General features: G+C 40.4%; 1 protein-coding gene across 2 annotated transcripts in view; it reads right to left on the bottom strand.

Annotated features, from left to right (window-relative positions):
• The window catches only part of plcg1 (phospholipase C, gamma 1), a 109152-nt gene that overhangs the window by 2213 nt on the left and 80107 nt on the right, over positions 1-26832 (bottom strand). For both annotated transcript variants that reach the window (XM_034172594.1, XM_034172593.1), the window contains exons 6-32: positions 26569-26653; positions 26356-26439; positions 25983-26005; positions 25816-25885; positions 25627-25728; positions 22505-22623; positions 21944-22029; positions 19777-19897; positions 19379-19547; positions 19145-19267; positions 18748-18849; positions 16445-16632; positions 13953-14153; positions 13641-13760; positions 12605-12785; positions 12435-12512; positions 12228-12331; positions 12002-12095; positions 11793-11862; positions 10504-10667; positions 10208-10304; positions 5940-6164; positions 5699-5847; positions 5448-5562; positions 2029-2190; positions 1849-1937; positions 33-301 (exon numbers count right to left, since the gene is read on the bottom strand). In XM_034172594.1, coding sequence (XP_034028485.1) covers positions 33-301; positions 1849-1937; positions 2029-2190; positions 5448-5562; positions 5699-5847; positions 5940-6164; positions 10208-10304; positions 10504-10667; positions 11793-11862; positions 12002-12095; positions 12228-12331; positions 12435-12512; positions 12605-12785; positions 13641-13760; positions 13953-14153; positions 16445-16632; positions 18748-18849; positions 19145-19267; positions 19379-19547; positions 19777-19897; positions 21944-22029; positions 22505-22623; positions 25627-25728; positions 25816-25885; positions 25983-26005; positions 26356-26439; positions 26569-26653 — 3390 coding nt within the window. The remainder of the gene's footprint in view (positions 1-32; positions 302-1848; positions 1938-2028; positions 2191-5447; positions 5563-5698; positions 5848-5939; positions 6165-10207; positions 10305-10503; positions 10668-11792; positions 11863-12001; positions 12096-12227; positions 12332-12434; positions 12513-12604; positions 12786-13640; positions 13761-13952; positions 14154-16444; positions 16633-18747; positions 18850-19144; positions 19268-19378; positions 19548-19776; positions 19898-21943; positions 22030-22504; positions 22624-25626; positions 25729-25815; positions 25886-25982; positions 26006-26355; positions 26440-26568; positions 26654-26832) is intronic.

Genomic DNA, 26832 nt, shown 5'->3' with positions numbered 1-26832 from the left:
GCTCGGGCAAAATCCAAAGCAGCCGCACGTACCTCCTGTTCTGTTGGTCCATGTGGTCCAGCAGCACCTCTTGTGGCACCCTGAAGTCATCCACAGGTGACTGGTAACGGGCTTCAAAGGAACCCTCCCTCCCTCTGTAGGACATAGCCTGTGCCGACGACTGGGTCAGAGGAGACGTGGCAGAAGACGAGGAGGACACTGAGCCCAAATCAGCCAAACGCTCACGCCCAGATTGAGAAGATGCTAAGACAGGAGAGGGCCCCATTGTCAGCAGTGGGCTCAGATCCTCTCTGCTTTCCTCCTGATGACAGGATAGAGGAAAAAGCACAGACACATACACAAAGACAGTATTTAGTAAACTTTGCTAAAGCAACACGTTGATGGACTAGAGCAGAAGACGATAGTTTCAATGACAAAAAGCGTGTATCAGTTGGCTTAGTTCATATTCCTGCAACAATGACAAAACACCACAGTATCAAACTATAACTCATAAATGTGGTGAGCACAGTTCCGCTAATCTGCTAACCACTAATTAGCAAAGCTAACGTTTCAGCTTCTCCCAGTATCGTTGGGTTGAGCCACATTTAATAATCGCAACACAGCAGTCGTAAGTTCAAGCTGTTCAAGCTGTTCAATTTCGTTGGCCTCTGAGCTTGTATTCATGATGAAAAGAGTTGCAGTGATGTATTGTGTAGATCTTTCTGTTACATTATCATTAGCAGCCTCTTCTTTGCTTCCTCTCTCTGCATGTCCCTGGGTGGACATTAATCCACGAGGACCCCGGTAGTTTGACGGCTGGGTTCTGACAGAATACTGTAACCAAATTTCTCACGGTTAACGACAAACTATGAAACGGCTGTTTAATAGTGAAATGTTGGCTGTTATGACTTGCTAACAAATCTCCACAGGCAGCCACTTGTTCATATGGTCCTCATGTCTGAATGTGTTTGATTACAAATCCATCCATCCATTTTCTATACCCACTTACTTACAGGGTCACAGAGGGGCTGGAGCCTATCCCAGCAGTCAGAGGGCGTGAGGTGGGGGATTCCAAATCCACCAAACTAAATTCCTATAATAAAAGTTATCAGTAGGGTGGGGTATCGAATACCGGTTCCTTTTAAGAATCGTTAAGAAATGATTCGATCCACCGACATCAATAGCCTTTTTGCTTAATGATTCTCTACGGTACCACAAACTTAAACGTTAATGGTACCGTATCCAAACCTCTTCTCTGTTTTATCAGGCAGAAACAAACCTGCTTGATTGTTGCCCTCTAACATCTCCAGAAAACTCTGGATTAAAGTTGCCTTAACCTTTTTTTTTCTTAGGATCAATCCAAATTTCATTCAAATCAGTTCATTACGTTTCTGCATAATCTCGCTAACAGACGCAGGTGCAAACACAAGCTCCTTGGCAGAGGTTAAAAAAAACACTCATTGTAGCACATAATTTAAACTTTTTGTAGTTTTTCTTTGAAATTTATAATAAATCAAGCAAAAACACTATAAAGTTATTAATTAGTAAGAAGAAAACAAATTTTAAATGATACATTTACACATTTGGCAAATATGCAATTCAGTGACTACAATCAAAAACCAGAAGCTTACAAATATACCAAGACCAATTTGAGCTTCAGTGTCTTTTTAACTTTGTCCATTATGTAGCTAACATCTTTGATGTTTCCTCTGTATTTAGGTCTGTTTGGATTGTTTTGATTTTAGACTATGCTTTATTGTCTTAAGTATTCATTTTGAATATGGGAAGATCTCTGCTGACCAGTTTGAGATAACTCTTTGGTGCCAACGACATGAAGCAGGTTTCACAAAGCTTTAGCAGATATCTTACCCTGCCCCTGATTATGTCCATGTGCACCAACAATGAAGCCAACTCCAGATCCTCGTTGTAGCTGTTTTTCAGAGGCACCGACCGGTAACCTGGTGCCGCAAAGAGACAAACACACATTCATCCACAACAGCATGCTTTTATGGTGAGGGACGGACATGTATAAGTGTGTGGTGTGTGTACCTGTCTTGAGACTATGGATGGGGAATGAGGCCTGAGCCAGGAAGTTTTGGTCATTGAACATGTCGATCTCGTAAACCACAAAACGTAAGAAGGCAAAGGCGGAGTTGCACACGATGAACTCAAATGGCTTTCGTGGCCACGTGGGGTTCAGGCCGTTATCAGCTGAAGGGGGAAAAAAAGAAGAAAATGTAACCAGCGAAGCAACTTTACTGTTCACAGCGACAATTTTGATTTAATTACATCAGTTACATGTCAGAGAATGAAAAGGACAGAATGAGGCTGAAACTAAAAGATAGTTTTCTATTGTTGACTATATTCATAATTAAAGCCCCCATCACACAGCAAGAATGTGCAGGAACTAGACCGACACAGCAAATATGGTCATAATGCCACGCAGTCGGGAGGAAAAGAGGCATGGTCAGCAGTGTCGAAACACATCCGGATTACCTCGTCCACACCTGCACGATGGCACCCAAAGCGCATGTAGACAACATTTAGATGACACAGACTGCTGTCAGACAGGCATAAAAGGCGCTGAAGACTGCCCGAGGTCCAAATGTCTGCATGACAAACACAGGCCCAGAATGGGAGCGCTGTGTTCCTCATGTGCACGTGCACGCGCAACTGCACACGTGTGGGGCTGCATTTATCACTCAGTGTGCCATGCAGTCCCATGTGTCAGATGGAGCGCCTTTCCAGGGAACTTTAATTTCTTTTTTGCTCACTTCAGGAGCACAACACAACTCTGGACACCGCGATCGTTGGGTTATCATATGGGATTAATATTTTTTATTTTGTGTGAGATGATTTTAACCACAGGCTGTGGTCCGGCTCCACGTCCACGTCTGCGCTGTGAAACACTCCTGGGCTGCTGTTGAAGGTGAGATTCATGTTTATTAATGCTGTCACGACCTGGCACAAGTTCCATATCATATCTCCTACAGAGTTAGAAGTTGATCATATATTATAGAGTGAGATCTGTTCACCTCCAAGCCTGATGCATACAATGACGCGTTACTGCGCACCAGAGAGGTGCAGCTGCCCGTGTTATATACAGTTATGATGGAGGCAATATTCACATTATTTAAGTTGCCCATGGGGAGGAATGGACAAATATCTGTACTGTACTGTCTATTGTGGATATAACAACCTGTTCAGATTGGTGTTGGCATGTGCGCAGTAGCGCAGTGCTTTCGGTTTGATAGCCGCTGTTCACATTCACTGTACATGATAATAATTCATAATTATTATCATGATGAATTGTGCTACATACATTTCAACATTCCCTTTGCGCTCCAGGGGGGTGGGGGTGGACATTATTATACATGGCACATGCAGGTCATACTGGCAGGCTTTACTGTGCCAGATCCATCTCGAGGTTCCCTCATATGCACTCAAATCATTTTGGATCCTGTTTTGCTGCCATCGGAGTATGTAAATTGCGGTCAAATGTTCCTCAGATTACACATGGACCGCCGTCGGATAGGTGCCCCATCTGGACGGTGCCCAGAGGGTTTTGAACATGTGCATCACACTTGACCAACTGTGTGGACCTCCGCAGATGGCTGTCAGAACATTTTAGAACTGAAATCCGACACTTTTCAGATGTGCGCCGATTCGTCATTCTGACACCATTCTGCATGATTCTGGCTATGTGTGATGGGGGTATAACCATTTGGAGTAGAAATGTCAGAAAAATTCACAAAAACTGTTTTATAAAATGCAAATTTAAATTCCTCATAGGCAAAGGTGATATAATGAGATACATTTTTTTTTATTTGCACATACAGAAAAGAAGCAAACCTTCACAAAATGACAGTCAAATTAACATAACTAGTTTTACAATTTGAAGATGACACAATGATAATAACTGTTCATCCCTACGGACTTACTTGACTCAAAACCCATCTCACCTCAAAATGTGTCCACAAACAAATAGAGGGGTGTATTTTAAAGCGAGGTCAACAGAGCTGCCTGAAGTCACACTTCCTGATTCAGTCTTTGTGCGGGTTTCCATAAAAGCGGGCGTGTAACGTATGATTTGGATCATTTTCCACAACATAGGTCCACATATTTCAGCTGAGAGGAACAGGTTATTAGGCAAATGAGGAATTTGAAGCCATGACTGATTACAGCTAAAGGCAAAACTGTTGCTGCACATCCGGCAAAAGAGGAAAGGCAGCAAATAAAAAAACAAAAAAAGATGATCGTGTGTATTCACAATTTAATATACTTAGAACTACGCAGTGCTCCCCCTCCCCCTGCACTCACACTCACACACACACACACACACACACAGAGCTTTTAAACTTGAAATCTGATGGAGCAGATTAAAAAATTTAAACTCAAGAATCCAAGCGGGTTGAGTCCGGTCAAATGGACTTGTTTAATTTCTTTATGACATTTTTGCTCTTCATCCAGAAAAATATTTATCCTTCCTGGGGTTGCTGATGTCACAGTGACATAACAACAGTTGTTAAAAGTGTTATGCCACCTTGACACTCAGAAACCTTGACGCACAAATTTGATCGCCAGATTTGTCTTGCTAATGAGTCAACTCGTTGTAAACTGCTGTAAACTGTGCGAGACCCTGCGTGCAAGGACACGCAGTGACACGCAGTGTTTGTGAATAGGTTGCACGAGTAGTTCACGCAAGATTATGTAGCCTCGCACAGTTTGCACACTCTTTACAAGGAGTTTACTCATTGGCACACAAGATTGTGTGCCAGTGCGGGGATCAAGTTTGTGCAATTTCACTTTAATTTATTTAGTTTATATAGCACCAAATCGCAACAAAGCTGCCTCAAGGCGCTTCACACAAGTAAGGTCTAACCTTACCAACCCCTAGAGCGAGCACACAGGTGACAGTGGTAAGGAAAAACTCCCTCTGATGATTTGAGGAAGAAACCATAAGCAGAGCAGACTCAGTGACCCACTGCTTAGGCCATTCTACCTAAAAGCTTTACAATACAGAACACAACACAACAACAATTGACAAGAGTCCATGCAGGCATCCATTCCACCATCAGGGGGTGGGGGGGTCATCGAGCCACCCACTGGATGTGTTCCTACAGCACAGTCTGTCCCGCGTCTGCCACAGAAATCATCCAATCCAGCATGTGGATCCAGCCGCATCTCGGACAGAGAGAAAAAGAAAACAGAATGAGTCAGCCAGAAAAACTACACTTAAGGTCTCTCTCTCTCTCTCTCTGGCTTGACTTTGTGGATGAAGATTTAGGAAGAACACACATGATGACCACAAGCCTGTTACATGTGTTGTATGTTATATTTGAGCTTTGTATGTTTGCAAACCTTTTTCAATTTGCAAGACGTTTCTGAAGCCGATACCTGTTGTTGACTTGATGATCAGCTACCCTGATATCTGACATAACATAGTACATAGTTGGAGCAGTTCTCACCTTCGGAGTCAGTTTTTTGCTTGGCGTTGTCATATTCTGCCCCACACACCTCAATCTCAATCAGCGGACAAACGATTCCACGTCCATGTTTTGGCAGGTGGCGTGAACCCAAAACCTTAAGAAGGGAAGAAGATGTAAGTTGGTGCCACTGTGCTTCTTCTCACTCACCCCACAAACATCAGTAACAATTCCACGATGTACTCATGCATGTACGCTGACACCACACACGTGCTCAGACTTCCTTCCTCTACCTCTATCTGCAGTCTGACTTGTTCGAGGCCTCGCAGTGTATGTCTGTCAAACGGGTCAAAGTTGTCATCCCTCATGATGGGTGGTTGAAGGACGTAGCCGCTTCTTCCGTTCAGCATGAACAGGGCCTGGTTCATCTGCATGGGTTTGTCTGCATGTGAGGAAGTGATGAAAGGTGTGAAAATACCACACGTTTTACCTACTGAATATAATTTTCTATCTACTCGAAAACGTCGGCAGCACCTGCTGTCTGGAAGTTGAGTGCTACCAGCTGAGACCCACAGAGCCACATGGGGAGAGGGTCATAGTTGGAGGAGTCTAGTCTTTGTCCTCTGGGGTAGATTCTAGATAGCTGGAGTCGATTGTACTGCAGGAACTTCTTCCCTTTAATCTTGTTGACGTACTTCTCTGCCTTGGTCTCAGGGAAGGATGACATGTCCCGGAAACACGCCCGCTCTGTGCCAATCTCTGCAGGAAGTAGGTAGAAAGGATTATGGACGATGTAAGGTGGTGATGAAAGTTACACTGACTAAATCAAGAGGAATTTTTTTCCTCCCCGAAACCAGGGGAACATGGGTGTTACACCCCACTGTGGTCGATATGCATCCTGCTATTAAACAGTTGTTTTAAATGAACCCAATGAATTTAAGTTTGTCCACACTGAGTGATTTGATCCATATGTTCCTACATTTCATTCACAGACTGAAATTTTTTCATGGTCAAAACATAAGCTGTTCACCATCTACCTTTTTATAAAAACCCTTTTGCAATCACATCCTAGCATTTAAAGTCAAACAAAGTGGAGACCATTAAGAAAACAGCAAAATGTTCTCCTGCTGAACAGAATTATATTTCACTCAGTAAGGGTCTTATCTCGCTGGGCTGCGACAGCCTGCAAACAGCAACTGCGAGGGAAAACGCTTGATTTTGCATGAAGTTTGCTGGGTGGCGCCCTTCGTTGACAGTGCTGTGCCTGGAGTTTGAATTTTTCAAAGGTGGTAAGGCAACAAGACTCCTCCCAGTATGCTCCCAGAGCCGTCGCTGGTGTCGTGCGACCCTCTGAATGTACTGCTGTGATTCCTAACAATGAGAGAGTCACGAGAGAACTGTGGGGGGCGGGGGAAGCAGGGCCGCATGCACGAGCTGCAGAGGAGCACAACACAATAGTGAAGATTATCAGAGAGGAACAGCCCCTTCTGGAAGTGGCCATTGTAATGGACTGTATTTATTGTTTTTTTGTTTGTTTGTTTGTTTTTGAGGCAGCACTGTATGGCTTTTAATCTTGTTTTTTTTTTATTATTATCTGGACCATTCTTTTTGTCTGTCCCCCCTCTCTCTTTTTTGGGAAAGGTGGACCTTTGGGTTTTTTATGTCCATGGACGCATTCTGGAGGGTTTTTGATGACTATTTTCTCACCCCGATCCCCTCAATTTAGTTGTACTGCTTAATGTGTTGTATTTGTATTTTCTTTTCCATATTTTCACCTTTCCCTTGCCTTTAACAAAAATTGATATCACAACCTGCATGTTTGTTTGATAAGATTACGAACACAAGAGCTGTAATCATTTTCATATTTTTTATTTTCTCTCATCCCAACTGATCTAATTTTAAACCTAGAACCCCAAACAGATTCAGTAATGCTGAGATTAGACATTACATGCATTCAAAAGATATTGCTTCACATCCCACTTTAGTTATCCAGAAAAGTTAAATTAACTGAAATTGTTTTTATATGATTCATCAATTAAACTTAGTCCAGAATTATTGTAAAACTTAGGCCCAGAGAAATACTGATTTAAACATTTTAGTTGTTCAAACTATTAATAATTATTATTATAAGTAGTAGTAGTATGAAAAATGTCTTCAAAAGTGGACCTGTAATCGGGGGGTGTTGTGGAGGGCACGTCCACACAGCAAACTCCACATGGAGTTATATTTTAAACAGGAGAGGTGTCTTCACTGCTCAAATCCATGGAAGACCATGAGTTGTTATTTTTTCTTTGTTTTGGCAGAGGACAGATTCAGAACATCAGTCTATCAGAACATCTGTCATTCCAATCTCCAAGGCCCTTGGGCCCAAACTAACTAAACTTGGCACATGGACAATCAAATCAAAATCAAATCAAATCAATTTTATTTATATAGCGCCAAATCACAACAAACAGTTGCCCCAAGGAGCTTTATATTGTTAAGGCAAAGCCATACAATAATTACGGAAAAACCCCAACGGTCAAAACGACCCCCTGTGAACAAGCACTTGGCGACAGTGGGAAGGAAAAACTCCCTTTTAACAGGAAGACACCTCCAGCAGAACCAGGCTCAGGGAGGGGCAGTCCCAGTGGGAGAAATGATCATCATAGCAACAGTGATCTGATTTGCATATTTGAGTGCAAATTCATATTTTGGCTCATAGAGACTGTATTACAGGTACAAAATTAAAACCAGCTTCAAGGCACCTGCTAGTTACCAGATTACATTATTATGAAGGTCATGGGGTCACCCAGTGTAGACTTTTACGCAGAGTTGGGTCTGGGTGGGGTACCAGTTGATGGCTTCTTGTATTATTTGTCGAACGCTTATCTTGCCATCTATCCAACTTTATATCGCACTTTTCATACAAATAAAAGGCAACCCAAAGTCCTTTCACAATAAAACAGCCCCCCCCCCCCACACACACACAACACACACACAGACATACACCCCCAGAACAGTGTGCTCAAAACAGCATTCTTTCAAATGAATTCAAAAAATAGTAAGTAGAATTCAATTAAAAGACAGGATAAAAGATATTTCTTTAGTTTGCTCTTAAAAATATCAACATCTGCTTTTTGTTGGGAAAGTGTAGGAACACAGACCCACAACAGGGGGCGCAAATGAACGGACAATGGAGGAAGTCAAATAACAACACTTTACTGTTGTGAATGAGCACAACAAACACAGCAGATTACAATAATAGTCAATGAAGTCAATTCACAAAAATGTGTCGCGTGGGCAGGCTCGAAGATAAGAGACGTCTGTCCAAAGCAGAACCGGAACCACACGATTTCCTCCGCCACCGAACCCCGGGAATACTAGAGCCGCCAAGTCCCGAACTCCCAGGTGGCCACTGCCTCCGCTTGTCGGATCTGGTACTGCTGGCGAGGAACAAAAACAGTTAGATGTGGGTGCGTCTGCACCCAGCAACACGTATGGTGGAAAACCACCTCCACCTCTCGTCGAAAAAAGAAACAGAATATCTGCTGTCCAACACACACAAGCAACAGATATTCACAGTCAGCTGAGAACGTTACCTCCTCGGTAGAGCGATATCTCGGCAAAGAGGTGGAGATGTCGTCCTGCTGATATACCACTGCCGATCAGATGATTGGTGACAGCTGTTGTAGGTGATAAGTGACAGCTGTCACCCCGGCTGCTCCTGTGAGGCGGCAGCGCCCTCTGATGCCTGGAGCCCGCACTCCAGACAGGGCGCCCTCTGGTGGTGGTGGGCCAGCAGTACCTCCTCTTCAGCGGCCCACACAACACTTTTTGATAAACAAGAACAGTCCTGACTGGCAGAAATTTAACATACCAGCCTGGGAACCAAACTAATCTAAGGGCTTATATGAAATTTGCTCTTGCAATTTAGTCCCTCAGTTCTCTCCCACAGAAACTGATTTCTACCCAGACAAAAATCGGCCAATCACAACCACTTATCTAATAAGGGGTGGGATTCATAAGATGATGGGCAGTTAGGTTTAATAACTACAGCGAGGCTCGGCGAGCCCTGATGGTCCCTAAAACGATGTGGCACAATTGTTGTTTCACCGTTGGTTGCTCTCATGGAGGAAAAGATCAGAGAAATGAGAAAACAAAGTCGCGGGTCATGATGAGGCAGATATCTACAGTGGCCTCTTTTTTTTCCCATGTGGTTAAACACAGCCATCGTGTCATCTCCACTTCCATATCAAATGCACAACTACACCGTTTTGTACGGTACATTGTCATGATGCCTTCAATTGCCTCTTGTAAACTTGAAACTACAGTGTAATTACACGTAGGTGTCAAACTGATTCCAGAAAGGGCCAAGAGGGTGCAGGTTTTCTTAGTAACCACCAAACTCCACCAGGTGTTTGGTGGTTACTAAGAAACCACTACGAAGTTGGTGGTTCCTCTTAGTAACCACCAACTCCACCTGGTGGAGTTGGTGGTTACTAAGAAAACCTGCACCCTCTTGGCCCTTTCTGGAATCAGTGTAACACCTATGAATAGAGTGTTTAAAATGAGAACATTTCATTTATTTCTTCATTTCCATTTTTGAATTACAGTACATACATCTGTCATTGCTCTTTCATTACATTTGTCATAATTAATTATCTACATAAAAATGAAATAAATCCAACTAAAATCTTATCTTATCTGCAAACTCCATAACATTCAATATAATTGCCACTCTATTAAAAACATCTGAGAAAAACTGCTGAAAAGTGGATTCACCTGCTTTCAGACAGTTTTTGAGTGTGTGAACTGCTTACTGTCTTCATCAAAAGGAACAGGTCGACAGTAGATGACCAGATCGGATAATTCCAGTGCGATTTTTTTCTTCCTCTCCATTTCCTTCCCCTCTTCCAGCTGGACACACAGACACACATCCTTAAATACATCCTCAAATCACCTTTGACCTGAAGTTAGACTGTGACTTTTACTTCTAAAAACAATGTCATTGTAATATTGACAAGTGTCCATGTGTCTAACTGAGTGTCAAACACTGCATGTTCTCAATCCTCAGTATTTACTAGGACGTGTGAGTTACAGGACAAAAACAGCTTACTTTGGCTTCTGAGGTCTCAGTGACCTTGCGGATCTTGCGCACCCAGTCGTTCAGCTCCTCGTGGGTGTTGGCAGCGATGTCCAGCACCTGGCCCACCCGTGGGGAGTTAGTCGGCACAAGGGAAAAGACATATGGTCTGCTGCCCTTCCCAGCAGGCCGCTCAACTAAAAAAGCAACAAAATAAAGATGGGAAAACTTTCCCTTATTGGTAGTAGTTTGCCTGTAAGCGACACTGTTGCAGTTGGGATCTCACTGAAGTGGCCACTCGCGGCTGAACACAAATGACACATTTGCGCACAAAGTGTTCAGCTCTTATTATCCTGCTGTTATCCATGAGAACAGACTTTGGGAATTTTCCCATTGTTCCCAATAATAGCAAAAAAAAATAAAATAATACAACCCCAATTCCAATGAAGTTGGGACGTATGACTTTTGCTTTGCATGGTAGAGTTTTAACTTGCACTTGTAGATGTAGCGATGAACTGTGTTAACTGCCAATGGTTTTCTGAAGTGTTCCTGAGCCCACGCAGTAAGATCCTTTACACAATGATGTCAGTTTTTAATGCAGTGCCGCCTGAGGGATCGAAGGTCACAGGCATTCAATGTTGGCTTTCGACCTTGCCGCATATGTGTAGAAAGTTCTCCAGATTCTCTGAATCTTCTGATTATATTATGGACTGTAGATGATGGAATCCCTAAATTCCTTGCCACTGAACATTGACAAACATTGTTCTTAAACTGTTAGACTATTTTTTTCACGCAGTTGTTCACAAAGTGGTGATCCTTGGCCCATGTTTGCTTGTGTACGGCTGAGCCTTTTGGGGATGCTCCCTTTATACCCAATCATGAGACTCACCTGTTTCAAATTAACCTGTTCACCAACTTTCCCAGTCTTTTGTTGCCGCTGTCCCAGCTTTTTTGAAATGTGTTGCAGGCATCCATTTTAAAATGAGCAAATATGTGCACAAAAACAAAAAAGTCTATCAGTCTGAACATTAAATATCTTGTCTTTGTGGTGTATTCAATTGAATATAGGTTGAATAGGATTTGCAAATCATTGTGTTCTGTTTTTATTTACATTTTACACAATGTCCCAACTTCATTGGAATTGGGGTTATAAAATAATAATAAATAAACAAAAAAATAACAATGAAGCCTACAGCGCATTCACTGATTTGTAGAATTTTGCAAATAAAGATAAAAGGCAGAGATTGCATGTGTGTTTAAGACAAACAAAAACCCCTGTTCTGCAGTGCCGCAGAACAAGATACAGAGAGGCAGCCACTCACCAGCTTGACAGGAAGAAACATCCACACTTCCTCTCAGCAAATCTCCCAGAGGGCTGTTTTCTGTCATCTCCTGCTTGAGACCAATGAGGACGACAAGAAAGTATGCTGATGATGTTCACTGTGAACATGTGGTACATACTGTGCACATGAGCCTATGACAGCAAAAATACTGGTTTCTCTCTTGTAGCATTTGTGGGTTTGAGTCTCACAGTTCTGTCAGGCTCCACCGCCGATGGGCTGATCTCTTCCACGTAGTTAGCAGGAAACCACAGCTGCTTCTTCCCTCCACAATCACCCTTCCACCTGACACAAAAATGTGAAGAATGTGTTGAAAAGAGAAAGGGTGTGGCCACAGCTCTTTCATCCTACATACGTTGTTGGACTAATTGGATAACTACAGGTGTTACTTCCTGACTGAAGTCATCAGTCACTCACCAGCCTCCCTCCTGTTTGTCCACGTTGGAGATAATAGCATTCTTGGTGAAGGATAGCTCGTCGTCCCTCTGAGCCTTATACTCGTACATGGCTCTCACCATACTCTAAAGTGACAACGTTACAAATATTCAGAATGTACGTAAGTCTAAAGCGTTCTTCAAATGCACACTGTAGCCACCCATGATCACATCCAAACTACAGACTCACTTTAAAAGTCGGCATCTGATTGACCTCTACATAGAAGCCTGGATTCCTGCCCTCATACAGCGACCCGTAGTCCGGCTCCTGTTGCACAAAACTTGAACGGGTTAGATTTTATAAGAGATGGGACAGCATTGAAATTTTAATTACAGGTCTCGACACCACAGAGTACTCACAGTAGTGCCGATCTTGTCCAGTGTGTCCTCATTGATCGGATACCGCAGCTTCATTTTGCGGTACAGAGGGTGCTTCTCATAATAGCTGATGAGATCAACTAAGCTGTCAAACTCGGAGGTGCCCAGCACCACCGTCTGACCTTCCTGCTGCACGCGACAGTGTTTAATCTTGCCCTCAGCCCTGTGCACCAACCAAAGACATGACAGTCAGAGCCGCTGCATTCATGTGGAACATAGTGCTGCTGAAAATAATCTTTATCTAAAGGATAAGTCACTAAATAATTAAAAAATAATAATGAAGAAATAAAAAATAAATAATAAAAAAAAACAGATGGCTCTTTTGGTAAAATATGCTGTGCAAAGACCCTTGAAATAGAGCATCCATCAAAACATGCCATCTGTAGTTTACTCTTTTTTATTTATGCATGATGCACTGTCATATTCCTACGTTTTTAAAAAGCCTAGGCTTGTACTCTATAAAATCCAGTGAGTGATGAACATACAGATAAGAGTCTATCCCTAATCAACAATTACAGAGCACATATTTTTTACCATATCAAGTATTTGCTATGCTAAATGGTTATATTTTTAGTGAGTTTTAGTCATCTGTTTGAGTATGTATGTCAACTGGTCTGAACTGATTTTATCTGATCAGCAACAAAGGAGTTAGATTTCATCAGGTACCAAAGAACTGTGGGTTGAAGACGAGGAGTAGAGCTTCCCCTCTGCCTGGGGAGAGCCCGTAAGATTAGGTTTGTGAGACTAAAACCCACCCACTGTACCGCCTACACTGTCTTGTATAAAAGCAATTTGTCGGCCATGTACAGGGTCTTCAGAAGATGGAGTCCCGGTGTGGGCTGTGTCTCTGGGGACCCGGGCCTGGTTTTCAGCGTGACGTTCAATAAATTCAAACTGAGGAATATATCGATTTGGTTCTTTGGAAGGAGCAGTATCTACAATAAGAACCAGGAGGATTAAAGTGTATGATGACCAGGGTAATAAATTACTGCTTAATCAGGCAACATGATGGCGTTACCTAAAGGAAATAGCAAAGGAGTTGGGCTGTTCCCTCTTCCTGACGAGGAAGGCCCCATCACGTGGGACCCTCATTAGCATGTTCTCTGCTTGGCTCCTGGAGAGGTTAGCATGGTACCACCTACAACAGACAGGACAACAAGTTACAACATAATTGTAAGGCTGTTCTCTCCCCCCCCTTTCTCACTTTTCACTTCCCACCCAAATATTTTGAACAAGTAAAGTCAAACTTAAAAATGCACTAATTCAATTTTCTTTGACAAATGTTACACAACTGCGTATTCTCTGTGAAAGTTGTATTCTTGAAACTCACTCTTTGCTCTCATGCGCATTGGTCTGAGGCACCGGCTCAGTCAGCTTCATTTCAAATTCATTGCAGCGCAGCGCCACCTGCTGGTAATGGGTGATAAGCGCGAAGAGTGTGTCGAACACCAGGTTGTCAGTCAGGTAAAACTTGGGGCTGCCTGCTTCTTGACGAGAATGAATGCGACAGTGCTGCACTCGCCCTGAACGCCTGTTGCAACAGACAACAACAAAAAACCTTTAACTCTCTTTACAGGAGCCATTCAACGCAATTTCATTCTAAATAATGCCAACATGAATCCCAGGTCAGCATTTTCGGTAAGCTATAAAGCAGGCAGAAAAATAACAAACAAGCATGTAGGATACGTATTACAGCACTGCGACAGGAGTACTGCATTGCAAAATAGTGCAGTTTCTACTTCCGTAAAGTTATGTGTCATGTAGAAACATGTCTCTAACTTTTCTATTATCAGGTATAACAAATACAAAATAGATACAAAGACACTTTATTTTTGAAGTCGTTTCAAAATGTAGCATTTGACACAGGAGCGTACAAAGTACAAATGTTGTATAAACTGAACTAGTAAAGGTCATCCCTCAGCAAGAAATCCTATTTCATGACCACAAAGTGACACTTCTGCACATAAAAGCAGCACAGCACATAGGCCCTGCAAACTTCTCTTAAATCAGTTACTAAAACTAAAGTAGTGGCAGAGTGTGGAATTTGTATTGAATACATACTCATTCAGGCTGTACGTGGAAGGCTAGTAAATTCTGACACTTGAAAAAAAAAAAAAAACTAAACACCACTATCTTGGCGATAAAAGATCAATATTTATCAAATGCAACCAGAAGCAGATTAACCAAATATATTCTAGCTCAAATTTGCAGTGTTTTAACAGCTACTGAAAAAACTGTTCAACAACTGTGTGAAGTCCTACTGGAAATAAAATGAAAGTTCATTCACTTAATTAACATTGAGTTTATTGTGAATGAAGGTTCTCCAGAGTGTATTAAAACATAATGTCTAAATCTCAAGCATGTATTAAACACTGTAGCTTTGACCTCAACTCTACGATTATGAAGCCTCTATCCATTAGCAAACAGGTCAGATCTGGGAGCATGTGCTGATGTGGCACATCCACCACAAAATGGAACCCACCTGGGTCCTGGATGGCAACCACCCAAGTAGAAAACTAACCAATCCCCATCTAAGGTAACCATCTATTTACTGCAGCCAGGTGAAACGTACGTCTCCACAGCCGGAATGGCAATGACTGGCAAGTATGTCGATTTATTTGTGGCCACTCTGTATGCATTCGTCACAACTTATTTTAGTTTGTGATGTGGACATGATAGGCATGCTATATATCCATTTTACACACTGTCCCAGTCCGCTGCCAAGCCGCAATACCCCGTTAGTTGCGGATATCAGTGGATAACGGCGGATATACAGCATATAGATTGCGTATTGCGGATGTAAGGCGGATGTCATCCGCAACCAAAATTTTGTGCAGCTCAAAAATCCTGGTAACAGAAATACGTGCCTTTGCTGATACTTGCAGATGTGTGTGGGTGTCGGCCAACTCATACAAGCATGTTTCACGGATATTGCAGATGTTTAGCGAATATGAACCGATTTTGTGCGCAATTCATACGCAAATGGTCCTAAACACCAGTGGGACCAGGCCCTTAGAAGCACCAGTGACACACGCCAAAATGTAAGTTTTCCTGTTGTTTATGAATGAATAAAATATCAAATGGCAAGATCTGTTTTTGCTGTGATATAAAACAAATAATGAATGTTTTTTCATTCTTTCAATGGAACGAATATTTCATGAGGTGAAAGATGGAATGTACCATTTAATGAGGCGCAGCTTCTAAACTCATAAACATTCACTTTTTTCGTTAAATTAAGGATATATATATATATATATTCTTAATTAAACCAGGTAAAACCTCATAGAGATGAATCATCTCTTTTTCAAGGTCACAAATAGACATAACATGCACAACAAATATTCAAAATACATATGTATACACATATACATACACACATACATACACACATTTCAATAAATAAAATGAAATCACAACATCCAGCCAACATGGGATACTGGCACAGTTTCTAAAATGTCAGCATAAAAGCATTTAAAAGCAGCCACATTGACCAAGGGAGTTTTCCTCTCAATCCCTCATAATCGACTTAAACTCCACTACAGAGATCAGTTCTGACAATTTCAATTCAGTCTGTAAGTTATTCCATATGGAAGGAGCAGCATATTTAAAAGCTTCTTTTTTTTCCAAGCTCTCTTCTCACTCTTGGGTCCACCGTCTGTAGGACGAGAGGGAAGGCCATATTGATTCTGGTTTCTAAAACATGTATGTAGACAAACAAGGAGGAACTATGCCAAGAACAGCTTCATATATAATGATCAACCAATGAGAGAACCTGCGTACATAGACTTTAAAAAATTATTCACGTAGACTTGTGTGTTTTACCAGAAGGACAGTGTGTAGTCGCCCACAAAGGTTTCACTTTCTCTGACCAGGAAGGAGCCATCTGGTGCTCCAGTCTCCAGGCAGTACTCAGACAGCAGCCGCTCTGCAATCTGCCGCCCGTCTCGCCCTGCCCCGAGCTTCCCGTGGAACCATTTCTCTGTTACATGCTGGTCCATACCGTTGGACAACTAGGAGATTAGAAAAAAGTGGGAGATGCTAAACTGCTGCTGGTCTGTGAACTTGCAAACACAAACATCACAATCACAACAAATAGGATTTTGAGTATTTTCCTGGACATGAATTAACTATCTTGATCCAAGCGTGTCCACTGCCGGGATTTCAAACACTGGTATACTGTTAAAGTCTTTAAAATTTACACATCTGTCACACTGACAAAACCACCAGAAGATGGCGCTGTAGCCTTCACCTCACACTTTTCTTATGACCCAGAAATAACTGTGACAGAGAATATAAATATATAACTGTCTAAATGAATGTTTTAGCCTTCCACAGAGAACTTTTTAAGGTCTGTCAATCAAATCTAAATGGCAGTGTGTCTTTCTTGATTAAAAGCCTAAATTCATGAATGTATACTATTTTCACAAACCTTGTTATATTAAAGCATCGTTTGCAATCAAGCGTCTGTGTGCTCGACTCACTGTTGACAAGTAATTTGCTTGCAAGAAATCCTTTAATGAAAAACGGTAAGTGAAAAGAGAAGTTGTGTCAGGAGTTAAAAATTGGCCATACGCTTAAAATAGCCCACAAAAAAAAAATCAACCCTGCATCACTGAAAGTTTTTGTCAATTTGTTTACTGAGGATGTGGAGTATAAAATAGTTCACATATAAATCTATTATGGCTGTCAAAATAATGTGTTCATTTAGATTAATTAATTACAGCACCTATAACGCCTTCATTTTTTAAAATCACAATTAACTGCACTTTGATCTGTTTTCTTTTGATGTCAGTGATTTGGTCAGTAAATAAACAGTGTTTTTGAAAACAATAACTGGTTAGGATGTCTGTGCCTGTGGACATTTTTTGTACGTCTTAAACAGCACCAGACCAGAAGTTGCTGGTTTTTTTTTATATATCAGCACTTCCACAGTGCACGGATTAGCTTGCCGTTTTTCTCTGATGCTGCTCAGCAACACATGCAGAGGTGAAATATCCATTTTCACACAGTTTAAAAATGCTTGATTCATGAGGTTCTTCATGCACATTTTAATGTTCAATGGGCATATCTGAAAATGAAATGGTCTTGATTCAATAAGATAATTGCTGAAGAGTCATACTGTGCCAAATCCGTTTTTTATATATCTTTTACATTTTCAAGTATTTGATATTTAATGATCCAACGTCCCCTCCTGATTTAAGCAGAATTCATGACTGACATGTCACAGAGGTGTTACACATGTAACCAGCCTCCTCAGATTCTCTAATTTGAACCTCAGATTATTAAAAAACCCCAAAGTCAGGATTACAGCTGTGTTACATACAGTATCACAAAACAAACCTCAAATATGAAAAGTGAAAATTGCTACATCACACAACACCACCATAATTAAATGATAATACAAAATACATTTTGTAGTGCAAAATATTTCTGTAATTGTTTTTACCAGTGATTTTTTTTTTTATTATTATTATTTTTGTGTTTCTCAGAGCCTTTGTATGCATTTTGCAGTTTAAGGAGTGATATTATATATATATATATATATATATATATATATATATATATATATATATATATATATATATATACATACACACACACACATGCAGTTAAATGTGATTTAAGCCCTATGACATATGTCTGGGTTTTATTTTCTGTCCACTTTTTACGTTTTTTCCACTTTATATCTCTTATATGTTTGTATTTTCAAAAACTTGTAAATTAAATACTTTTTATGCCAAAATATTTGAATGCAAGGTCAAAAGCTATTGGCAGAATTTGTAATTATGAGTTATTGGTTAAGACTAATACACTAATCTGAATATAATTTATAGGATAATAAAAAAAAATATTGCTAGATTGATGAATCAGGAAAAAGTTAATAAATTAATGGATTACAAAGATAATCAGTTATATTCTAATAATATCACTACCAATATATGTTGTAATTACAGTCATCAAGCTATTACTTGAACTTAACTGAAAACGTACACATTAAACAGCATAACAACTGTATCATTTCACCTCAGAGCTCTTGGGTTTAAAGTCTGGTGCAAAACCAGCTCAAAAAAAGGAGTAGCCATTCTGGCCCCTATGTAGGTCTACGGCATGATCGGCTTTCTAACCTCTCGGTGCTCCTCTTCATCGTCGTTGCCCTGGTTACTGGAGGTCTCTTCTGAATAATAGATCTTACTGCTGGTCAGGACAAAGAAATGAGGGTACCACTCCTGAGAGGGGGGAAAGGGTGATAAAAGCAGTGTGAGTTATTCTCTCTAGTTGGAATTAGATGAAATATTCATGTGTGTTGCACTGTAAAGGAGAAAAAATGAGGCACACTTTCAAACTACTTAATCTATTAAACTAAGAAAGAAACTTCATCACATGGTGTACTGCCTCCAACAAGAAGTGTGAACCAGCTGCAAACATGCAGTTCCTGTTACAACTATGAATCCAAGCCTTAAACTCACATTAAGCTCCTTCCTCAGGCAGTTAAAAAAGATTAAACACAGTGAGCATGCTTACATGGTTGATGGGGTCCTCCAGATACAGGAGGCCATTTTTGATAGAGTTGCTGATGTCGTTCTCCGAGTAGGGAGTGGAGGTGGACACCTCTTCGTAGGCACTACCTTCTGCCAGCTTCTTATGCTGCAGCAATAAAAAGAGGAAGAGAGAAGAGGACATAGGAATGAGAAGATTCCTTTCTTCAAACAAGAATAAGCATCTGATAATATGTCCTGATTTTGGGCAACTGCTGACCTTGATAAGGATTTTTCGCTTGAGCTGATTGGGTGAGGGTAGGCCATCTGCTGAGATGTCCACCGCCTTGGTCAGCAGCATGTCCCCAAACACCTTCTTAAAGTAAGTGGCCATGTTCCTCTGCTGCACAATGCTACAGTGGTCCTCAATGGAGAGGATGATGGGATATCTGTGGGAGGTCCATAATTGAGACAGGAATGAGAGAAATCTCTCTCAACTTGTTGTCTTTTTCTTGTACTGATGTGATGTGGTTGCTGCCGCACTGTTTCCTCTGACACTTTATATGGGCAGACCTTCTTCTCTATTTTTGTCATCTCTTATCCTTCAATCATTTATACAAAGTCAAGCAGCACAAAGACAAGAAATCCAGACTGAGCAGTTTGGACTCAGCAACTCACTCAGATGTGACGAAGGCATGCTCTTTGATAGTCGTCAGCACGTCACAGAATTTGATCTTTGTTGTGAGGGTGTGGCCATGGTAGATGACTGGCATTCCATCGGGGCCATCCCAGCAATCCACTGAACAAATGCAACACTTATTTTTATCTACACACACTATGTACAAAGATGGACACATACCTGTTTAGATTTACAGAAAAAGAGGGCTATAAAATTAATGAATTCATCATTTCACAGAAAAATATTTGCGAATTATTGTGATGATGATCATCATCTAAGTCATTTACACAACAGCTGGAAACAGGAGATTGAATGTATTTTGATTCTAAACTTAAGTCCATTGTGGAATGTGTTTCTTCATGATTGGTTGCTTAATCTCTTTTCACTTACACAACTTACATTTCAAAATTAACAAACCTTTTTTTTAACAGCAAATTATGACATGGTTTTTAAATATTAAGGTTTTGTTTGAGCACTAGTGGTGTGCAAGATATATCGGCTACAATATTATAGTGATTGCTGTTTGAACTATGTGCAATCTAACAATAATGAGCATTTAAGCCCCTGGTTTTGAATTCTATCTTTCAGGATGAAGGTGGTTTTTGAAAAGTCTTTAGCCTGGAAATCATCAGCTGTATCTGGCAAAATTGCAGCAGAGCTGTACATTCACAGTCTCATGATCTCTCACTAGCAGCATCACCCCAACACAGGTTACCTTCACTCTTAACATGACTGACGTTAGGAAACATACAGACACCTCCAGCTCACAATCTACTGTGGAAGATATAGTTCCTTGATGTGGATCAAGGCGGTTTAGATTTTAAAAGATGGATGTCGCTCAAAAACAGACGCCGGAAACCTGTTGCTGTTAAAAACAGATCGACAGTGAACTTCTTTTTTACCACCTGTGAACTAAGGAATATGAAGAATATTAAAAGCTTTGAGACTCAGCTGCCATAAAAAAAAGCCTAAATCAGCTAACGTGCCTGTATAGCACACTCAGTAAACTTTACTGGATCTTAGTAATTTTAATTATTTTAAGTTTTAAGGAAATAAATAAAAGCAGTTTTCCTTAAACACAGTGTGTGTGTTAATATCATTAGTAAGCAATAATTCATGCCTACTAGTACTAAAACTTTTACAAAGAATTTTAAAGAATACAAATTATCTTTAGTATCAAATTCACAAAAACTACCAAGCTAGTATTTTGCACTTTACTTGTTAAGACTTTACTGTTATTTTAAAATGTGGTATTGGTATGAATAAGGGAAAAGTCTAATGTGTCCCAACGTCTGAAGTAGTGTATCAAGAAAAGACAGAAAAGTTTGACTTCTGGCAAATCGCTTCTTTTTATTGTTTTTAAGGTAAACTGCTTTTGCCTGGTTTTATATACTCTTCTACATAAATAAAATAAAATAAAAAATCCAGAGCATTTTAAGCTGCCTGAAACATTTTTAAATGGGTTTAAAACAAACATACTGTGTATTAATTTTCACTGGATTTAAATCAACAATACACTAGCCTATAGTACATTACTTTATTCTGTCAAACATGGAGAAACGTGTGGTTTTAAACTCTTCTACTATGTGGAGAGGCAGCTTTAAACTGATTTTAAGCCAGTTTAAATCCGCCTTCAATCCTTTGGCATTCCAGCTGATCTTTCCATCTTTGTAATGTACTTGTTTTGGAATATATGCAGCGCCCTTTTATTCAGCTTTTCTGTTTTATAATATTTATTTTATTCTTGTGTACAGTACCTTGGTAATAGATCACTGATAAAAATCTATTTGGAATTTGGTCAGACTGAGTAATTTAAAGATGCAAACTTGACTTCTGAGAAACTTTATAATTCTAGAAATTGTACAAGACAAATGAAAATAACAGCTACAGCCCAGACAAAGTATACTCGTATTTAGACCTTTGCACTGGAAAAAGAACACGGTTACATGATTTATGTGCGGCACCTGTCTGAGGCAAAGTGACCCTCTAATCCAATACTATTGACAGAAACCTGCTTGACGAGGGTTTGCTGTTAAGAAAATATAAAGCTCAGTGAGCAGTGAGTAATGTGTGCAGCTCAGGGTGTGTTCACTGCATTCATTACACTTCTAAAAAGAAGGTGGGAGAGACATTTAGGGGTTGTCAGTGTACAAATGTTTTACTCACATTCGATACAGCGGCAGCCCATCCTCAGACAGCGAGCGTATGCCTCAAGGGAGGATTCGCTGGAAAACTGGTCTCCCGTCAGGTATCTATAAATCACAACGCAACTGTCTGAGTGTACACCCTGACAACACTTAAGATCTAAGCAGTCTTTCAAATTATTCAGGGATTGAACCTCTTACATTTTTCGTGGTAGTAGCACAAACACATTATTACTGCCATATCAATAGCACTCTTGTTGACCTAAGTAAGCAGTCTTTTCTCATTCTGTCAGTCATTTTGAGGAAAGTGGTGTGGAAGTTTCATTCCACCACTCTGGCAAGTATTGTTTCACATCGAGTACAGACGGTTATCATTTGAACAGACTTTCACACACTTTTCAATGGCAGGAAAAATACATTTCCCTGCAAAATACAATCCTGGATGTCATTGTGGAATGTGATTGTTAAATGGTCCCTTTTAATCTGAGTGTTAGCTAATCTAGTGTTAGCTAGGCCTGCTAACTGCAATGGGTTGAATTTGCCAGACAAACAGGGGAAGCATGAGCGTGTCCTCTTTCCTTACGTGTTGTGCGAAGAAGAGATCCAGTAGAGGGACAAGGGGTTGTTCATATCCTCGGGACACACCTGGTCCAGGGAAGAATCCCAGACTGTATTCTCCTTGGAGAAAAGGTACGTCAGGAACTACACAAGAGTGAGAAGGGAGGAGTGTTAAATCAGCAGCGGCAACATTTGCTGCAACGAACTGTAGTTGCTGTGTATAAAAATGGCTGTAATTCCTAAGTGATTTATGCCATATTTTTGTTAACACCTTCAACCAAACAGTTCCTGCATTTTTAAAGATCAGTAATTGGTTGAGCTAAATATAAGGATTATTGTAAATACAAATCACCACTTTTATGGCCAATTTTCTTGAGACAAATCACAGGATGACACATGAACATTTGCACTGAATATGTCTTGGACCTAATTTAAGAAACACAAACAGTTTGGTGCTGAGTGACAAATCTGTCCGCAGTAGGCAGTTATCAAAAACAGAGTGACTGTGCAGGAAGGAGACTAATGAGAGAAACCACCAAGTTATACAGCTTCATGATGGAGTGGCTCATAGAAGGGCTTTCTTAAAAAGACACGAAGTTTCAGCTGCAGTTTACCAGAATGCACATGGATAGACTGAAACATAGATTTGATCTGTTTTCAACATACAAAGAGCTACCCAACAAACCCAATTTTTATACAGTTGAAAATCTTGAAATTTATTGAATTGGTAGAAATGAATATTTTAAAAACTATGTACAAAGCTTATTTTAAAAATTACCTATTAATCTACAAAATAGATTCACCAAAAGAGAAAGTAAATATGAATTGAAAGGAACTGAATAAAGGAAAGTGTATTTCAATCAGAGGTGTTGGTTTATGGAACAGTCTTGACAATGAAATAAAAATTTCTAAGTCAATACATGTGTTTAAAAAGAACTTAAAATTGTCTGTGTTGAAAAAATATGAAATTTCGGAGTAGTGCTTTTTAAACTGCTCTGTGTTGTGCGTTATGAGTATTGTGTCTTTAAAAGCCATATGGCTGTTAAAGTTTGATGGAACTATTATATTTTCTTGTGTATGATGGGGGCAGATGTTATAAGTTATTACTTCTTTCTGCTCCTTTTCATTCATGGTAACTTGGTAAATGTATTTACTCTTGTGTTTTTGTTTTATTTTATGAATGAAATAAATAAAGAGAATGAGAATGAGAAAGAGCTACCCAGCTTCAATAAAACCACTTCTCTAATCTTGCTCCAAATACAGAAACAATTTATATTCTTCAGTGATTTAACATTACATACGTGCACAGCCGCTTCAAAACACACACACACACACACACACACACTGTGTGTGTGTGTGTGTGTGTGTGTGTGTGTATATATATATATATATATATATATATATATATATATATATATAAAAACAATTTCGCTTCATAATTTTGAAGGCATGGGACCTCATAAACAATGGATGAGTAAAATCCAATCCAGATAATTCTCAAAGTTGTTTTCCGAAGTTTAAAAATAGGGTTTCTGTCTGCATAATAACTACGGTACCATCAATGACAAGTATAACATCTGTAATGAGCTCTAATTTTGTAATTTACACAGTATTGTATTGAAATCAGACCATTTTAACATACTTTCTATATATTACTATATACACAAGTTGATCATCTCTGATCACTCCCCCGAAATGTATTTCATTCCATTTCAACCTCATTTATATTCAAATTTACATCATAGTTATCTAAATATCCACCGAACCCAAAGTATTTGATTTTATGATTCGTAATATGAAACCATCCTGATACCCCCCATCACACTACAGGCCGAATAAGCCCAAATCATGTCCGAATGAAAATTCGATCCACTTTCGGGGAGTGTCAAGGTGCATTCAAAAACGTCACACAGCATTCTCAGAGCAGTCTAGACAGTTGGGCACTGTCATGCGACCACCTCAAATGTTTTGCTCATGTTCAAAACAGTAGTGGCGCAGTCGAGGTGGAACCACTATCGAACAGCAGTCAAAGTGCTGTCTGACTGCATTCTAAATAATCGGATGGCGTGAAAACGGCATTCGTGACATTGTGATTGCGTTCGGGGGTAACATTCGGCATGTTTTCGCCACATCCAACGGTGGCCAAATGTCCCGAATGTGCATGAACACACCACGAGTGTGCCTTGAGTGCTGCAGAATTATATTCAGGCCAAACCACAATCACACTGCAATTGGACCACAATCGTACAGCTTGTTGCTTATTGTTCTTACTGCAATCTGGTATCTGTCCAGGTACTCTGTGTTCCACATACATTTGTACTGCATTTGGAGGCTCATTTGCACAGCAGTCTGGGTGTTCAAACTGCTGTTCTCCGCAGTTCTTATTCCCTCCCAGATGTGGCACTTTTTTTTGTTTTTGACATTCTGCTTGATGCGGCTGGGCTGCTGGTCATTCGTACTAAGTGTGCTGGGGGTCTAAACATTTTCAACTACAGTACATTCATCTGTATCAAAAACTAATTTAAAAAAGCAAAAATCTAACAAATCTGATATCTTCACCCATCACACGGTCGACCCTGCCAGTGTTAACAATCCTTGTTTTTAGGTGAAACATTAGTGCCATCATTGGCAGAAAAACAATCACTGCAAATTTTGATAACTGATTATGTTTGGAGGTGTTGGCCTCAGGAAAGATAGGATCAGCGTTTACTCATATTTAGAAAGCTGATTTTTCCTCTTTAGTGATTCTTTTTCTCAGCATGATGTGAAGTGTGTGTAACTGCACTCAAACAGAATGACATCAGGTGCAGAAAAACCACCAATTCATGTTTGCTGTCTTGGACCAGCTTCCTCTTCACTTTAGTCAATCATATCATAGTGGTGACCACAAAAAGCATCATTTATCATTTGCTGAACTCTCACAAGGCACCACACTTAATAATATATTCTGTATGTGTGGGAGGAAGTACTTTAGGCTGTGATCCTGGAGATCCATGACAATTTATGAGTGTCTCACATCCGCAACAACAATACTGTGTGAGCATCAAAACACATCAAATGAAAGTGCTGCTGATGTGAGTAAAGAATAGAACGTGGTAACGTGAGTCACGAAAATGACCAAAAAATTAATTATGAGATTATGTGTACCTCATCTTGGTGGAAATAAGGCACCTCCACCTCTCTCAGCGGGTCTTTCAGGTAGCTGAACATAAACTCCTGAACCTTGCTATTGTCTGTGGCCCAAATTTCCTGCATCCACACAGAAGTGCACACAAACACAACTGTAACCAAACAAATCTGCAACGAAGTCGATGTCCAGGGGCTTGTTGGGTTTACCTTCTGAGACTCTACAAGAAAACCCTTGAAGTCCTCTAGAGAAATCCTCTGTTCTGCTCGGTCAATGAACCTGACAGAGAACGTAACAAGTCATTTTAGACAAGAGATCCTGCAGCCAGATCTGCTCTATATATGTGTGTGTGTGCATGCATTTCATTTGGACTTGCCTTTGCAGGAATGGGATCTCCAGCTGAAAGAAAGAAAATTTTATTTTTAAGCTTTTAAATCAAAGCGCTGTCATTCTGTTGGGGGCTAAAGGGTCACACAGTCATCTTGCAGGGGGCTGGGTGCTTACTTAAGGGGAAAGCAGAGGGCATTTAATGTGACCCCGGCCTGTTTGTGTGAACATTTGTGTGCCCTAATGGCCTCCTCCAGAGGGGTTTGGAAGGTTTTTAACTCGGCTCTATTGATTTTGCAGCCATTTGAGATCAGCCAGATGTCAGAAGAAGGATGCCAAAGAGGTGCTGGGAAACGAAAGTGCCTGGACATTTTAAGGATGAAAAGTATCTGAAGATTGATCAAATCCTTGCTTAAACTCACATTCTTCTGCGCATCAAACATCAGACTGCGATAGAGCTGAGCAAACTGGCTGTAGGACACGTCTCCGTTCCTCAACTCTGAGTCCTAAAGAAGAAAAAAAAAGCAAAAACACTGCAACAAATCATAAATCTTTTAACATCTTAATGAAAGGGGAAGGGGGCAGGGAGTCAGCGTGGAAGGGAGGTTGAATCCTGATAAGTAGGAGGAGGTTACCGGAAGTTTCTCACGTAGGAACTTCATGTTGGGCACCCTGTAGTTGACCTGGCTCAGCATGTTCTTCAGATCCTTACAGGATATCCTAAATGCATACATGGTTTTGTTAAAAAAAAAAAAATCAAACAACAACAAACATGGACACGTACAATAACATGAACATACAATAACACAAGGGCAAAAACCTTGTAGACGCAGACACCCTTGCAGCCTCACTGACAAATGGCATGGTGAAATTTCACTTTGAAATGTTTCGTTTGTGAT

The sequence above is a fragment of the Thalassophryne amazonica genome, chromosome 6 (assembly GCF_902500255.1).
Source record: "Thalassophryne amazonica chromosome 6, fThaAma1.1, whole genome shotgun sequence".
In the NCBI taxonomy this organism is placed as follows: domain Eukaryota; kingdom Metazoa; phylum Chordata; class Actinopteri; order Batrachoidiformes; family Batrachoididae; genus Thalassophryne; species Thalassophryne amazonica.
Note: the sequence above shows the minus strand (reverse complement) of the source record. Positions and strands in the feature narration are given on the sequence as shown.